Genomic DNA, 17,606 nt, shown 5'->3' with positions numbered 1-17,606 from the left:
ACTGGTTCCGGCTTGCTGCTATTCTGACTTTTGCTACCGCCTTTTGCATAAGGAGGCATTAGAAAGAAAGGGGAAAGGAAAGAAAGGTAATTAAAAGGAAAAGGGAGACTAAAGAAAGAAAAGGTAGGTAAATAGGAATCACAGAAAGTTAAGGAAGCATAGAATGAAAGTAAATGAGAAGATAAGTAAGTAATTAGACGGTTAGCTAATACTAAAATAGAAAACAAAAACAAGGAACGTGAAAGTGAAATATAAGGTCAGCTAACATATTTTTTCCCTCTAGGGTGTTTCTTTTGTTTTGCACTGTTGAAGCTTGTCAACTACTGTGGTAGTCAATGACAGCCACTTGTTCTGTTTATTTTATTTATTATCTTGTAGTTGTGATAGTAATTGGTGCTACGGTTGAGTGTTTGGGCTCTAAACTTTTAGGTAAGGGGCTTGAATCTTTGCTCTGCATATCGCATATTCATTAGGACAAGGCACATTATCCACATTGTCCCTCTCCACCCAGGAGTATATTGTGGGTACTTGATAGGGTTACAAAGACCTGAGTATGTATTTTATAGGTGTTAAATCCAGTGACTGGGGTAATAGAGGCACATAGAGGCTTGGATCATTTTACCATCCATGGCTGTTAGTAGTCAATGCACTGGCAGTTAAACACATCAGGTATCCAGTTATGCTTGTGGATGTAGTTGAGACCATGGACCAAAACCAGGATTCAAAGCCTTACTGCTGCACCTAAAATGTATTCACACTTAACCTTTGAACTTATGTAAATGAGATGATGTGTGTAATTTCAAACATCATCAAAGCTCACCTGAAGGAAACTCTTTCTCAAGTCTTCTGTTTGAATCATAGCTAACACATAATCCTCTTCAGACGATGCCTGATAATAAATTCAAAGAAATAAGACACTGAATTGATTACTGAATTGTACTAATAATTTTATTCATTCTTAATATATATCAAAATGTAGTTAAAATTTTTAAAAATCTAATAAAACATAAATAATCTCAAGTGCAACATTAAATGATCACTTCCTCACCTTAGCAAGGTCCTCAACCACCAGGAAGAGCTCTGTGAGAGCACAGTGAGCTGGCAGAAGACACTTCAAGGAGTCGGACTGCTTAGAATCCATAGAGTTTAGCAGAACCCAGAGAGGCTTCAGCAGTGTGAGGTCTGGAAGCTGCATCACGTTTTCTGATGGATTCTCATCGGAGCTGGAAGCCCAAACAAACAGAAAAGGTTTTTATGGGATCTGTCTTTCAAGAAATTCTAATTGTTTCAATTATTTATAAACCAATTAGTGTGTTAAGAGTTATCAATTAGAAATATAACTGTAGCTTGATGGTTAATATGCTTGCTTTCTGATCCTAGGCTTAGGAATCAAATTCTGTAAAACACAAAGATATAATTTTCTAAACCTCATAAGACTTAGTTTAAGAGCCATATATTTCTGTCCTTCAAGTGATGACTTACCTCATCTTTTGGATGATCTGTTAAGCTGTTGGTCCTGTGTGTGCATGATAACACATGCACAAAGAAATACTTAGTATACTATTTGAAAAGAGTTAAGAGAATGTCTCCTGCGTACTTCCCGTGGTAGAAGCTATACTGCCATCGCTATGGGTCACCACGGCCCTAATTTAAATTCCTATTACCATTACAATTACAAGATGACTATGATAACAGCAATTTAAGCCCTGTCCATTTTATTATTATTTAAAAAACATGTGACATTCCTAAATATGGTCATAACTATATATGGGCATACAACATTTGTGAATGAATATTTGAAAATCTGGACAGCTTTATAGACAGTGCTGTTCGAATAAAAATACAATTTAACTTGCTCACCTAGATGTAGCAGCTTGCAATAATCGTAACATGAGCTGAATTGCCTTTAGCCTCTGCTGTCCAGTCTGACAACTTGCAACATGAACCAACCAAGACCATACCTCGTTCACAGGAATATGACTGCAAAATTCAACAAATAACATTTCAACATATAACATTTAAGTTATAGACAAGATTAGAAATTGATATTTAGTAGGATTGTATTGCGCAGTAGTCAGTGGTTTCAGAGCCGTAGATAGGAACTTTAAGTTTAGTGCAATTGATGCAAGTTTTATTTATTTCAAATTTCGTTTTGATAGAAACTTGTAGTACAGTATATAGTAAGCATTTAATATTGGATTCTGTTTTATTATTAAAGCAAAGTAAATATATAAATAAGACATGGGTACGAATTAGCCAATGTAGGGCAAGATTTGACCTAAAATTTAGTATGGTTTGCCATAAGTGGGTATGAGACAAGCCAAACTCCTTCTATAACTTGATCTTTAGTGGAATTTTATTGTTGAAATTTAATGATTTATGTTATGTTCATGCATTGTTTGAATAAATGTATATTGAATTAAATTGAATTTGAATGGTCACGAGTTAGCCAACAACCATATGAAGCAAATCCAAAAATTTCAGTACCTGGCTTTCGACGTGTTGCTAAGGATTTCATTGAGCAGAATGTGTCCGGTGACAAATCTTCCTAGTTGACCTCCGGTGACCGTGAACTTGTAACCCCAGTCATTGTTACTGCAGTCAGAACTAAAGTTGTAGTGAAGTGTGTCACCTGCATAAGTTTAGGGGAAAAAAATAAAGAAAATATAATTATGAATGATTCAAGGTGGAGGAAATAATTTTTTTTAAGAATGTCAAAATAGTCGTGTCTAGGTAGTGCTTCTTGGGATTGATTCACAATACGATCTACTATAGTTACGTATCTACTATGGTTACGTTCAGACCTGGGAGAAGGCGTATCTGACGTAGGGGGTACGTTAATCCAAAGTGTAACTAGTCAGATGTTCAGAATGGGCAATTAACGTAATGCCAGTGTAAGTAATACAGCGTCAAGCAAAATATATAAATTTGTAATCGTGCATCTTATTTAATGTTTTCTATGTTTGTTGTGATTGGTCAAGTCCTGGCTGATGCATGACTGTCACGACTCAGAGGCATACGCTAATCTAGGATCAGTTGGCGGATTATCGTACACCAGTGATTGGTGTTAATACTGACATTCACTACGCACTCCAAACGTTATGCTAGCATTACTTGCCTATGAACATAGCCTTAGCCTCCCATATACCCTCCCACATACTCATTTAAAAAACACCAAACCAGTTCTAAACAACAAACCTGGCATTTCAAAATTGGTAAAATTAGAAGACGGTCCGCTAAAGCTACGAACATCATTCTTGCCCTTAGCATCTGATGACATTGTCAGAACATCACATCCATCTTCTGTCGCACACTGTTCGTCAAATTTCACCGATAGATACATCGCTCCAGGAATGTTAACGCTACCCTATTAAGAAATCAATAGCATAGGATTTATAGAGTGCACGTAACTAGAAAACTGCTCAAGGCCCTTTTCCCCTGGTCACTGGATACAGAATCAATCATACACAACGTGCAACCTCTGCTCCCTGTGGAGTATTCCTAGTTATGCGTATAATCAGCGCTACTAATTTCATTCTGAATCATTCACCTCCTACCATGTACCCATTATCATTCTGGGTGAAGAGAGGTAAATGCAGATAAAGTGTCTTTCCCAAGGACACAAGCAGTGTGATGAGCATTGGTCTCGAACCAATGACCCTCCAATTCAAAGTCCAGTGCATTGCACGCTGCGCCACACGCTTCTACAGCACATTCGCGTAATTGGCAAATTTGTTTTCCTCACTGTTGACATACACTTTTGACGAACGAACATTAATTACCTTTTCTGAGCTGTCGTTTTTATAATTGTGAGCCGATTCTCGTGTTTCACTCATCATCTTGTTCTCCTCCATGAACGTACATGCTGCAGTCGCTAGAGACGACAGAAGTTCATCCTCACAGTGCTCCACTATGTTGCGGATTGCCTGCAATGAAAATTAAAAACGATGAATAAACGAACATTTGTTGCATCTTTACCAATCTAGCTATCTGGAGTTCGTGGGTTCAGTTCTCCCTCGTATCACTTATGAACTGTATTTGGGAATGTACTGAGTATTCAGTACAATAACACAGGTAAGACAAAACATCACAATACAATCTTAATATATAAGAGCAAATGAATAAGCCAAAATTAAAAGCGAGTGTTCTGAAAGTAGTAGTAAACTAATGAGGGCATATGAGAGCGTTCGATCTACCTAGTATCGCATCGCGACGGATTTTAAACTAAGTGGGAAGCACTTCCACAAATACATCACAATAAAATGTGACGCAATTGTTTGCCTAGAATTACTAGTTCAGTCTTAAGCAAGGCCTGGCTGTGAAAGCTAAAAGGCTTGGTGGAAAAAAAAAGTCACGAAAATTGTTTTAAAAATAGTCAAAGTGAAAATTAGCACAATATGCTTGTTTACATTGAGTGCACACATACAAATGCTACAGGTCTCCATCGTTGTTAATGCAGTTGGTTTGATTACAAGTCGGGCTTCTTTCCTATGTTCTATATTACCTCATAATTTAGCAGTTCTATATCCTTAAATTATTTAATGTATTATGTAATAATTTTTAAAATTTATGAATTTTTAATAACAATTGAATTGTTTAAAGTAGCATTGATGTTTTTCTCCCATATTTTGCATTTGATTTAAATTGATTTAAAGTCACCCACCTTTGCAAAAAGCTCTTTTTCTTCTGCCCTCTGTAACAGATCTAAAACCCCTACAAAATGAGCATGATCAACACAACCAAATAGGCTCAAGCTGATTGGATGGCCCACTGGCCAATCAACAAGTGCAACAGCTAGCACATGCCTTGCATAGAGTATGGAGATAGCCTGATTGACATTTTGCAGAAAATCTCTGGATCCAACTTTGCTGTGCTTTTCAAGTTCTTTCTTCAACAGTTCCGCACTTTTTGTTCTCCGTTGCTTTTTAAGACTCTGTGGAGAGCAAAAGGATATCATTAGTCCTGTCCTGACTATTCAAAGTTTATTTGATGAAAACATGTGACAAATATGTGACAAACATGTGACAAGCATGTGACAAGCATGTGACAAACATGTGAGAAGCCTACACTCTGTGGTCATGATGACATCACATCATGAAACTATATAGACGTTAAAAAATATTGGATAATCTGGTCAGAGCTTTAGGGCATTATAAACAGAAAAAAAAAAATTTTAATTTTTTTAAAAATCATAGAAATAATATGATGCTTTTATCAGCAATGTCTCTTAATGAGGCTTCGGGAAATAAAGAAAAAAAAACCAGCAAAATTTAACACTTTTTAATGAAAATTTGTCATTAACAGACGTGGTTCATAACTAGGCTGTGAAATAAAATAATTAGTTAATCAGTTGATTACCTGCTGAAGTTCATTTTCATTGACGGATATCAATACAGATTGCACTTCATTAGGCTCTGCAACAGCAGTGTTTGTCTTTTTTCTGGAAATGATAAGGAAATCACAACATATAACCTTATGGATATTATTCTTAAATTATTTTATTCAAGGTCAGTGTTGTAGCCATTTTAAGCGTATGTAAATATTAATTCTAAAATAATAAAAAAATACATGAATACATGTACACACTACACAAATCATAGGTGACAATACAACATTGGATGTCATGTCATAGTTCATGTCACGTGCATGCCCAAACAGAGCGCAGGTCTATCATAATTACTGTTACTTACCTTGAGAAATTAATACAATATATTCCCGGTTTTTTTTTTTTGTTGGAGAACTTACCTTAAAAATAATTGGATTATCCATCCACATACATAATATAATATAGTAGACAAGTCTTTCCACTTTTTATTTTCGTTGATACAAATATTGATAATAGATAGCTTATCAGTAAATACAGGTATTCTAATGGAAGCAGGTCAACTCAATCCCAAGTCAACTCAGCCGCGAATTGGCATGGGGCCGAGTTGACTTGGGGCTGAGTTGACTTGGGGCCAATTCATTATATTCATGAAATAGAGTAGAAATGTATGCATAACACGCTAAATTGTGGCATGTTGTGGCAAAATGGCTATGTTGTAGCAAAAATTGAAATTCAAGTTACAGTATTCATATTTTCAGATACCTGAGAATGTGATCTTTAATATGAGGGGTCATTCATTCAAATTGAACTTTCAAGCCTAAGTTATTGGAAAGTGAAAGTACAGTACTCTTAGAATCAAGATAAACAGGATTTTGAGTAATTGCCTTTCAAAGTTATTTGTGCATACATTGTTCAATAGAATTAACTATCAAATAACATTAAATAAATGATTTGTTCACCATTTCTGGAACTACTACCTTGGGAAATGATTAATAAGGCATTAAACTGTTGATATGTAGTAAAAAACAAATTTGGATTTTTAGGCAATTGTTTGAGCTCCCATTTATAGCTCATTTACTCAATACTGGCCTGTGCGACAACTTAACCATTTCGCCACAAAATGCCTCGTGTAAAATACAATTATTATGCTTTTTAGAGAAGTTTCACATGATTTATAATTGGTTAACAGAAAGCTAAAAGTTTACTTTGTTTTCAGCTTGGATGGAACATAACAGACTGCACCGGAGTCCACTGCCTTCGCCTCAGACATATCCTCTTGATTGCCTCTGTCCTTCGGTGACTGCCAGTTCTTTGATTGCTCCAACACCTCATCACTTACAAGAAATCCATCACTCTTGAAACTTAAATTTAGGAGAAATATACATTACATTATTTGTAAAATATTTACTATATTTATAGAGGAAATTTCTTCCATAGAAATCCTGTAAAGCTAGCAATATCAATTAATAATTCATTTTTTCAGAATGTCTGCTACAGTAAAAGGAATGAATATAATGTTTGTTTGTTTGGAAGGATTCTATAAATTTTTAGGCTGTTTATTTGAAGGACAATGGTATCCATGAAAGTATTCACAAAATAGACAATATAAACCTGACACATACAGTATCAGTGGTTGCAGCAGCACAGGTGGCAGCAGCAGTAAAACATAAAGTATAAGTATTACCTCTTTTCAATTGCCAACAAGAAGTCTGTGATATTCTGGCCACAGGCTTCGAACAGTGCCCTCAGGTTTGGAAGAGGAGCCTCTAATGCATCATGAGCAGCCTACAATATTAAAAAGATTATGTGAAGTCTCTATTGGTGCCGCCATTCTCGGGAACCTCTATAATAGGATCCCCCACATGCATGTCACGTCCAGGTACGGTGGTGCGAAATAGTAAAAGTAGATAATGATGAGACCACACACTGTACATACAATAATTCGAATATTTAATTTGTAGTAAGAATACCACACCGCAAGTCATTAGCCAATAAAAATTATCTGTTTCGTGCACGTCATGGCATTGTGTCCTTCATACGATCGCGTCGGTTAAAACCATCGGACACACTGAGTGTACGGTGCTAATCACAAGCACTGCTTACCTGAATACAAGTGCGTTTATAATCGTCAAGTCCTCCCAGCGGATCCATTCCATTATCTGAGCCGCCATCATTAAATGATACTCTTGATGATTCACTTGGTGCAGTGTCCTCTTCCTCCTCTACCTCTTCTTCCCCATCCTCCTTGCCTTCATCTCCACTACCTGCTTTCTTTTCACAAGTGTACAACTTTATCGATAATATCTACGGGAAAATTGATAGCAAACATTTTCTAATTCTACTAGTCCTGCCTTGTCAGCAAAAGATGCTCTTTAAAAGTATAAATAAGCATAAAAATTGATGGTTTAGAAAGATAGAGTAATCTTTGAAATATGTTAGGAGAAATATAGAAGCTTCATAAATGGATGTCAATATGACATGGCTTTAAAATTATATTAGGAACTAATTTAAAAAAATGAAAGATAAAAACAACTATAATTCTGCTTTTTCGAATTTTGTCGGAAGTTGAATGATAGAGAAACAATATCTGCTGGTTCTATACCTAACATTAGTATAACAGGAATGTACTTGTACCTCAAGATCTGAGAGTAGCCACTGGCGGTTAAACCTTGTTGGCTTGCTGGCAAGGAACACAAGCAGAGGCATCAGGTCTTCCTTTATTAGCATCACAGAATTTGCCTCATTGCAGTTCTTAAAAAAAAAATAACATAATGTTGCAACTACGATTGTCAGTGTTTGATTCAAGGATTTGGCTCGGGCTTCCAGTGGATCTCAGGGATCAACTTGTTTTTAACTTATATCCATTTTTAAATAATCTTAAACTACATTTTAAAAGTTAATTTTATCCTTTTTGTAATGCTATTTTATTGCTTGTATTTCCCTTTTTGCCATTTTGATGTTAATTAATTTATTTTAAAATGTTTTCTTTTTTTTATTATTTTATGCACTGTACATAATACTTATACATTAGTAACATTTATATCTTTAAATCAAACTTTTAAAAGAGATGGTTTATATATTATTCTATATTTATACTCAAATGTATTATGTATGTTTGTACTGTATGTGCTGCCAGAAGAGACCTCTGTTGCTTTTGGGAAATCCGACCAGCCAGCCATAGTTTCTTAATTGTTTATTGTTTTACTAGTGAAATAAATATGATATGATATACTGTAAAGTATGATATGACATGCAGTTGCTAGGTTTAAGCCTCTTAACATACAATCCTTGACCATGCTTTTCTTTTGTAACCTTGAGCAAGGCACTTTGTCTAGGTTCGCCTTTATCCAACAAGGAGTATAAATACTGTAGGTACCTAGCAGTAAAAGTGAGGCAGAGCTAGCTGCGAGAACTCACTAATATATCTTTATTATGTAGTTATATTAATAATTAATTAATTAATGAGTTTTTAGTAACTTACTCTTAAGGTTGCTAGCACAGATTTCAAAGACAGACATAACACCCATGTTTCCTCAACAGTTAAGACATTCCCTGAAGCAATAGAAACAGAATAACAATTAAAATGGTAATATATTTGTCAGTTAAAAAGTTAGGTAGTCATATATTTTCAGGTACCCCAAGGCATGATGGCAAAAAAACTGAGAGAATGTAAAACTCCATATATACAGGGACTAAATACTTGAAAAACTTCAGATAATATACTTACCTTGTTTTAATTGAATAAGTAATCGCTTGATAACTCCAATAAATGTGGCAAAGTGTGTAGCCTCAGATGTTCCAGGCGACATCTGTAATTCTAGAACATATTCCTTTGTCTGAAATATACAACCAACAAAAACATATAGCATGAAACGACCACAGAATGACTGGAGTAGACAAATTTCTTGTGTTCAATCGTTTTTACCTCTTTCTTCTTCCTGGAGTCAGCATTCACAACAAGGGCTCGTTGTTTGGCGGCAAAATGCTTAATGATAATGACATCTGATTTGTCGCCCGACGCCTCCTGCAGTACAGCACAGCTTCCCCGACAAGGAACCTTAGAGGAGCATGGAAAAACGGCAATATTCAGATTCAAGAGACTTTTTGCCATACACACTATTTACAAGTTCACTTATCTCATAAATAAAAAAGACAATCATTTGAAATGAAGGAATATTGCAACTTCGTAGTAGTACAGTGAAATTCATTTACATAATTATAATATAAGTATTATTTTATATAATTATTTGCTCACCTGAGGAAAACCTGCCACAATAAACATTGAGAATATAGAAGCTAGAGTGGTGTTACCAGGTAATTCTTGGATGCAGTCTGTAACATGATAGGCTAATACTTGAGACCACTGAGGGCAGTCTGACAGTTGCTGTAGAATCCCTGCAACAAGTGATGCCCAGTCAAGTCCACTCCTATGAGCAGGAAAGCATACAATTTTATCTTCAATATTATACCTATACAGTATTTAAGTTCCTAGAGACACACAGCATAATTTCAATAGTAAATTGGCCATCTATAAGGCTAATAATAAATGTAAATACAATAAAAAGTTGCACTAGGGAATGTAATTAACTTATTTTATTTTTAACAATAAACAACATAAAAAAAATAGATAACTACATTTGTAAGCTATATCTGTGTCAAGTAAATCATTTTCAGTCTGTGTTAATACTGTTGTCCATTCGGAATACAACAAAAAATGTGAAGATATATACAGTAAAATTAAGCTTACTTTTCCAAGCATCTTGCACCATAAGTGAAGAGAAATCTGATCGTCTGCTTTCCATGGCAACTGTGATCAGACACATCTATTGATATGACAGCAACTGAAGATGATGATGCTATTTCTGATGGTTTTGAATCTGAATCAGGGGTTGTGTCATTAGGGGGTGTGTCACTCGCTAATGCCTGGGCAAGAGCCGAATCCGCAGCCTGAAATTTTTAGATTGAATATGCACACAATTAAAACAACCAACATGACAAGGTGAGAAAGTGGGTATCATGAATCAAATAGCGTATTGCAAAATTAATCTAATATCATAATCAGTAACGTCAAGAATTTGCTAGACTGTTTCATTTAGTAAAAGGGTAAATTTCCTTTATAAAATATCAAATGACAAGAATCATCGTTCAGAAAAAATGTAGATATTTTTTTCATAAACTATCAAATGACAAGAATATATTTTCGGTGTATTATAAAAAAAAATAATGAACGTTTTTTTATTTGCGCAATGGAAAGAATATTTTCATTTGTAGAAAGATTGATGGTTCCATTCAATTCGACCTCTCGAATGGAACAGTCAATCTTACAACTCATGAAAATATTCTTCCCATGCGCTCACAAAAATTCATTATTTGTATACAGTTGAGTATACATTGCGCTGAGTCATCAGCATATTGTTCACAAGACAGAACGTTTACAGAGATCCCAAGTTTGAAAACCAAAAAATAGGGAGATTTTTTTTATGAAGTGATCGCCTCCTGTAGTGACGCGCTGTGATGCCTTACGACGCGCTGTACAACATGAAAGTATTACACAAAATGAAGAAAACAAACAATTTTCATCAATTTGTTTACTTTTATTTAACAATTTTACATAGATTCTACCACGGATCTAGGCCTGCCTTGCCATGGAGTTGTTATTTTGATAAACAACTTAAATAACAACTCCCTGGTCTTGTTTACGACATTTTAAGGCTGAGCGAGCGCCATAGTATATTGGCTTAAATTATAAGAAATTTTGTTTCATTGCTCTATGACATCGTGGAAATCACATTTTACGTGAAATTTTCGGGATATTTAAAAAAATCGGGAGATTATTAATAAAAATCGGGTGGGCGGGAGACGACCTAAAAAATCGGGAGAAACCCGCGATTTTCGGGAGACTTGGGATCTCTGCATTTATACTGTCTATAACAATACTCCTCTTGATGCCATAAGTTATCGAAGCCTGAAAACTTACTAACAAGACTATTAATGTAAAACGCTCAGATATTTAGGTACCTACCTCTGGACTTGTCTTGGCCAGTAACTGACCTAGTAAGCCAACTGCCATGTGTTGAGCAGTAGTGTCATTCCCGAAGCTTTCCCTAAGGAAGTAATGCAATTCACTAATAGTTTACAGATCATAATACATTATTTTTGTATAATTTAAGAAAAACGTCTGAAGGCCTAACTGTTCTCAGAAGCATTTCAAGTTTAACTTTGTCGAGTGCCTTTGAACATTATTAATAGATATCAGTGCTGTATAAATTTATTTGATTCATTAATATATTATATTGCAACTGCAATTGCAAATATTAAAAGAATTATCATTTGAAATTTAATTAATATAAAATCACATTCAATGAAGAGAAATTAAAATTACAAAATGTTGAGGACTAATCACAGTGTTATTCACAGTGGTCATTCCTATAAAACATTTTCAATGTATAATGGATTGAGACAATGACAGAATTTGGAAATTTTAGTAAAATTTGGGATAGACAATATCTAAGACATATGACAAAAATAAATACAATTCAAGTAAAATTTATATTGTTATGAATAAATAATATAACCAAATTGATACTTGCTCTAAAAAAAAAAAGAATGAAATTACAATGAAATTTGAAATAGCAACAATATGAAAACAATTTTTGGTACTAGAGAAGCTTACATAATTATACTCACTTAACCCATTTGAATAGAAGTGGTAGCGCCCTCTCCAGGGAGAACTGCATTGATCGCTTTGAAGTATCATTCCCAGACTGAGAAGAAAGTACACATCATATTTTATAATTCAATAAGAAAATACCAATATATAGTATTCGATTAAAGGTTTGTGCGGAGTTTTAATGTACAGTATAGTTTTTAAAAAATGTAATTTAAAGCATTATACTGTCAAATTTTATGGGACAAATAAATGTGATATGCCCATATTTGGGTGAAATATGACATCATGCCTATATATAGGCACATAACACACATTTGTCACATAAGATCTGATACTGTAATAAGAAAAAGAGCTGAAGTTTGTAACAATCAATTTTAGCCTCTGGCTACCTGACTTGTGCATTTTTTTAAAACTGAAATAAATACATGTTTCCCAGGAACAGAATAAATAAGACTAATTACTTGAAATAATAATAATCATCATCAAGTGGCAATTTAATTAATAAACATGAAGTTTCATCAAACTTATAGACTGCTAATGCCTCAATATTGCTGGATGAATAACAATGCTAAACTTACCCAAAAAAATAACATGTTTCAAAAAAATGAATATATAAATATCTCCCGGGAACAGAATAAATTAGACTAATTACTTGAACTTATAATAATAATTAAGTCGCAATTAAAATATAATAAACTTAAAGTTCCATAAAACTTAGACTGCTATTGCCTCAACACTGAATGCTAGATGAGTAGCAATGCTGAACTTACCCACTGAACAAGTTTCAACATGGCTCCTAGCAGTCCCAGAACCCTTTCTTGAGAACAGTCAGCAAATGCATGATCAGGGGAGATTACATGAGCCACCGGTATAACTGAAAAGTACATCATTATAAACACAATCATTAATATTGCCTCATATGGTACACTGTAATGTACAGTGGTAGACCATTGACGACTTTTGAAATTGAATTACACAAACATCGAAATTAATGGATAGTTTAAAAATGTAAGGACAAAAAAAAAGAGAAAAATAATTATTTAAAACTTTTATTCCAACTATCAATACTATCATTATTGATAGTAATAGTTATGAATATATAATTCCAACTTTATATAAAAAATTTTAATATTTATAGAGAACCCTATATTGTTACTGGTATATGTTGTAATTAACAAAAATATATAATTTTTTAAAAAATAATTCAACCAACACCCTTTAACTGTTGCTATATCTTTAAGCTTAATTAGATCTTATCATACTTTTTTAGAGTTGTCTACGCGGTAGCATCTAGAACGTAATATTCCATCGGCGCATGCGATAACGTCAAGATCTCCTTGTCAAGTGGATTCTAAGATGCAGTTTTACCAAATCGACGTGCAGAGAACATAGGACGGTCAGAAATGAGTGAACCCGTGCTGGGGTCGCGTTGTCGCACAAATCAGAAGCTTCCTAATAATACACTCATTTAAACTCTAGCAGGGGCTGTCCTAATAAAGTACATTCAAATTGTCAGCAAAATGAGTACCCTGTATGCATGGTTACGGGTAAAGCTCTGAGCAGACAAACTGTTGTATGCCCAAATACAGTAATGATGTGCCTATATATAGTCATGTTGTGATGTCATCATGACCATATTTAGGCATGTCATTTTTTTTTTTTCAAATGAAATTTGATAGCCTAGACAGGACTTAATAATAAGCATATATGTATAGCCTCACCCTTATTTTCCTTTTTGTCTGTTTTCTTATCTATATCTTCTGCCTCATCTTCATTTTTCTCCTTACTTTCTTCTTTGTTAACCTCTTCCTTTATCTGTAACTGCTCATCATTATCACCCACCTTATCTTTCTCTGGCTCTGAACTGTTTTTGCTATTCATATCCGAGACTTCTTTAAGATCTGTTGCCTTTTCTTCTTCTTCTTCTTCTTCCAATTTGGCACTATCTTCTTCGTCTTTGCTAATTTTTTCTTTCTTGGCCTTCATTCTGTTTTTCTTTTCTTCAGCTGCCTGTGCCATGGTGGATTTGTGGTGGGTCATGTATTCCAGACTCTGGACCACTAGATCAACACATTGCCTGTATATCTGCCTACTATTCTCATTATAAATACCTGAAAAATCACACAAATCAGATGTAAGGTTGTTGGTCTATTAGTGAGATACTTGCCTGGATGAACATCCATCCACCTCCTACTTGCCGAGATCAGTAGTGATCTCAAGGTAAATTGAGGCCAATTACATAACAGTGTTGATTTTATACGCTTGGGTCAGACTTTTCTATTATTTTCGAGGTAAGTTTGTAAAAAGAAATCTGGCTTATATCATCCAGGTAAGTATTAATGAAATTGACAATATTAATTAGGAATAATGCATGTAAATAATGATAATAATTATTAGATAGTAATGATAATAATTTGTTTGCATATCTAAATTGTATACATATTTTTTAATGTATTTATTTTAATTTATATGCCCTAAATCCCTGTCACCTAGGGCTCCAGAACATTTCAACAGGTCAATATCAATAACAACAATAAAAGGAAGAACATTAAAAAAAACAATTAAATAATAGAAGCAAAAATGATATGATTATATCTGACCATGATTATTCTATTATTTTTATTACCTTTCTTTTGGTTTTCATTTTGTATGGTTGCCATGGATAGAGAGAGGGCGGCAAACTGGATCCATGCATGATGGTGGCTGTATGTGTTAATCTGACTGCTATCCTCACTTCCAGTTAAAACTATAACAAAGATTGAAAGATTACATAAAAATTATATATTTCCATTATATAATGGATTATATATATACATACAAATATAAATTTATAACCATTAGTATATTTGTTAAATAATTTATCTTTATTAATGAGATTTACGGATAAATTTGACATATGATGGTATAAAACACAGAAAAATGTGATATAAGCTTTCGTAATTCCGTATTTCAAACTATATTTATTTATTTTCAGGAATGATTTCAGAAATAACTGATGATGGCTTATAATATCAACACAGCGTTCTAGAGTTCTGGATACACAAAAAATAATCAAGTAATGTAATGTAATGCAGTGGGATTTACTATAGCGCATTACACCGAAGTCACAATGCGCTAATATAAAATAATAAAAAAAGAAAAGAAAATCCAACTAAAGATTCTATGCTAACGAACTAAGGAAAGGAACCAAAATGAAAGGACATCATCGCACCGTTCTCCCGCAATTTAAGACCATTGTCGAACAATGGTTGGCCGGAACATAATTCACAGGTGCCATAATGATGCACGGTATCTATTCTAACTAATGTTATAAAGAAAGAGAAAGAAAAAACTAATAACATATAGTATAAAGGTGTGATTTTAATTTAGTTTTGAATACATCCAAGATGTCTCATTTCTCACATCTGTAGGTAAACTATTCCAAAGAGTAGGTGCTGCTGTTTGAAATGATCTTGCTCCGTAAAAGTCTTCAAGCGACAAGATGGAATGTGCAGAAGAGTTGAGTTGATTGTAGATCTAAGTCGTCTATTGCATTTGCTTGAACGTAGTTTTATGAGGTCAGAAATATAAGGAGGAGTTAACCCATGAGGTTATTTGTATGTAAAAATAAGTATTTTGAATTCAATCCTCTGTTTCACGGGTAACCAGTGAAGTCGCGTGAAAACTGGAGTTATATGATCGAATCGAGGAGTGCAGGTAACTAGCCGAGCAGCAGAGTTGAGTTGCAATTGAAGTTTATTAATGAGTCTCATCGGCAGACCATAAAGTAAACTATTGCAGTAGTCAAGACGTGAAGTGATTAAAGCGTGTACAATTTTGAGAGCCGCATCCTCAGTCAGAAACTTACGGATGTTCCTAAAATTCCTGAGATGATAGGATATAGACTTGTATATATTATTTACATGACTGGTGAATGTCATTGACTCGTCAAATGTAAAATGGTACTTTACTAAAATATTGTGTTTTTTAGACAATTAAAATTGTCTTTGTAAAATCTATTCTAGATTCAGTAATCCCTTTTAGATAAAAATGAATGAACCTTTAATATAAAGAAATTAACTTACTTATTTCACAAGGTATGACATCCACAACATGCGATGCCTTGTGACTGTGAAAAAAAGAAAAAGGAAGAAATGGTGAGATTAAAGTCGATTTGGGGATTTGGATTTGGCTAATCTGCCATTGCTTGTCAGGTGTCCAAGAAAAAATATACATGACAATGCCACATGCCCAGCCCATCACCAGAAAAACTTGTATTGATATATTTTGTGCTATGATATTAGTTTGTGAAAGAAAACTTCACTAACATGAAGTTTGAGAAAATATTATTTGAGGACTTAGGATTGTCTGGTGTATGGTATTAATAAATCTGGCTTTGAAAGATAGTTCTATCATTTATAGGGGTATTTTTTTAGGTAAGCATTAACAAAAAGATTGTAAAAAAGGTCTGAGAAACTTTAAATGACTATTTATATTTCTTGTCCTTAAAGTTAGATTATTATACGTAATTACATAAATAAACAAAAAAATATATAAAGTATGCATTCCACCAGAAACCTTATTTAATTGTTTAGTAACTAGTAAGTTCTGATTTCTAATCAAGATGACTATTAAAAAATAAACTAGATTTCAAACCAGAGGTAGAAATGGAACCTTCTAGTGCAAAGGCCTAAACAAACCTTGATGGGAATTTAGAAGAGCAATGGCAGCCGTAGCAGAGGTCAAAGTCATCGCAGTTGTTGCAGTGAATTCGAGTTCCGACAATGAATGCCCCGCAGTTGTCACATTTGTACCTGTGTTGATTGAAAAATGAATAATTAGAATTACTAAAATTTTATGCAAGTTAGACCTGGAGTCACATTTGAACCTGTGTTGTTTGAAAAATGAATAATTAGAATTACTAAAATTTTATGCATGTTAGACCTGGAGTATATATATATATATATATTTACTTGTAAACCAATGGTTTCAACCTACGAGCTGCTTGTTTTGGTGTTCTTTTTATACCATGAATAAATAAATAAATAAATAAAATAAATAATATACTCGCGAATAAAGGCGATTCACAAGTTCGAGAAGATTTTTTTGATGATTTTTGTATGTTGAGCGTATAAGATGACAACCCGTTTCATCTGCAAAATTCATACTTTTTGCTGTTTTATACAGTCTTGATACTGCATCCAGCTGACTAAAAACGGAGTCAAATGTAGGGTCAATCTTCCAAATAATACCATTTTTATGGGCTTTTAAATGTCCATCGGAATCTTATTTTCCCACTTTAATTCATTCATACCTAACAGTTAGTAGCTTCATCACACAACTTGCCTGGATGTAACTGAAATTTTCGACGTGGCATAATAATTGTTATAATGGATAAATAAGCAAGTGAGGACTATAGCTGAAAAAAAATGCATATAGCATGTAGTTGTAATAACAGGTTGCCAGGTTGTCACCAAATTTGATATAAAAGAATACTCACATCATATTAACCAGTCTATGTCCATCCTTGTGCTTATTTGGTTTAGCGCCACCTGAAAGGAAAAAAAAAAACAGTAGAACTTAAGAAAAAACAGTGGTTCCCCTACTTACAGAATGAAATTGGTATATATA

General features: G+C 33.9%; 1 protein-coding gene across 1 annotated transcript in view; it reads right to left on the bottom strand.

Moving 5' to 3' along the window:
* LOC117118466 (zinc finger ZZ-type and EF-hand domain-containing protein 1-like) overlaps positions 1-17,606 on the bottom strand; it is a 40,971-nt gene that overhangs the window by 2,532 nt on the left and 20,833 nt on the right. The window contains exons 31-55 of the mRNA XM_033263054.1: positions 17,476-17,527; positions 16,676-16,789; positions 16,061-16,104; positions 14,623-14,742; positions 13,718-14,107; positions 12,767-12,870; positions 12,014-12,090; positions 11,349-11,430; positions 10,074-10,273; positions 9,582-9,753; positions 9,252-9,383; positions 9,054-9,162; positions 8,808-8,878; positions 7,961-8,077; positions 7,430-7,630; positions 7,011-7,111; positions 6,532-6,687; positions 5,359-5,440; positions 4,664-4,933; positions 3,783-3,926; positions 3,199-3,367; positions 2,488-2,632; positions 1,861-1,980; positions 1,049-1,223; positions 821-889 (exon numbers count right to left, since the gene is read on the bottom strand). Coding sequence (XP_033118945.1) covers positions 821-889; positions 1,049-1,223; positions 1,861-1,980; positions 2,488-2,632; positions 3,199-3,367; positions 3,783-3,926; positions 4,664-4,933; positions 5,359-5,440; positions 6,532-6,687; positions 7,011-7,111; positions 7,430-7,630; positions 7,961-8,077; positions 8,808-8,878; positions 9,054-9,162; positions 9,252-9,383; positions 9,582-9,753; positions 10,074-10,273; positions 11,349-11,430; positions 12,014-12,090; positions 12,767-12,870; positions 13,718-14,107; positions 14,623-14,742; positions 16,061-16,104; positions 16,676-16,789; positions 17,476-17,527 — 3,416 coding nt within the window. The remainder of the gene's footprint in view (positions 1-820; positions 890-1,048; positions 1,224-1,860; positions 1,981-2,487; positions 2,633-3,198; positions 3,368-3,782; positions 3,927-4,663; positions 4,934-5,358; positions 5,441-6,531; positions 6,688-7,010; positions 7,112-7,429; positions 7,631-7,960; positions 8,078-8,807; positions 8,879-9,053; positions 9,163-9,251; positions 9,384-9,581; positions 9,754-10,073; positions 10,274-11,348; positions 11,431-12,013; positions 12,091-12,766; positions 12,871-13,717; positions 14,108-14,622; positions 14,743-16,060; positions 16,105-16,675; positions 16,790-17,475; positions 17,528-17,606) is intronic.

Source organism: Anneissia japonica, unplaced genomic scaffold (genome assembly GCF_011630105.1).
Source record: "Anneissia japonica isolate Jap-2015-1 unplaced genomic scaffold, ASM1163010v1 scaffold287869_len1821871_cov162, whole genome shotgun sequence".
NCBI classification, from domain to species: Eukaryota; Metazoa; Echinodermata; class Crinoidea; order Comatulida; family Comatulidae; genus Anneissia; species Anneissia japonica.
Note: the sequence above shows the minus strand (reverse complement) of the source record. Positions and strands in the feature narration are given on the sequence as shown.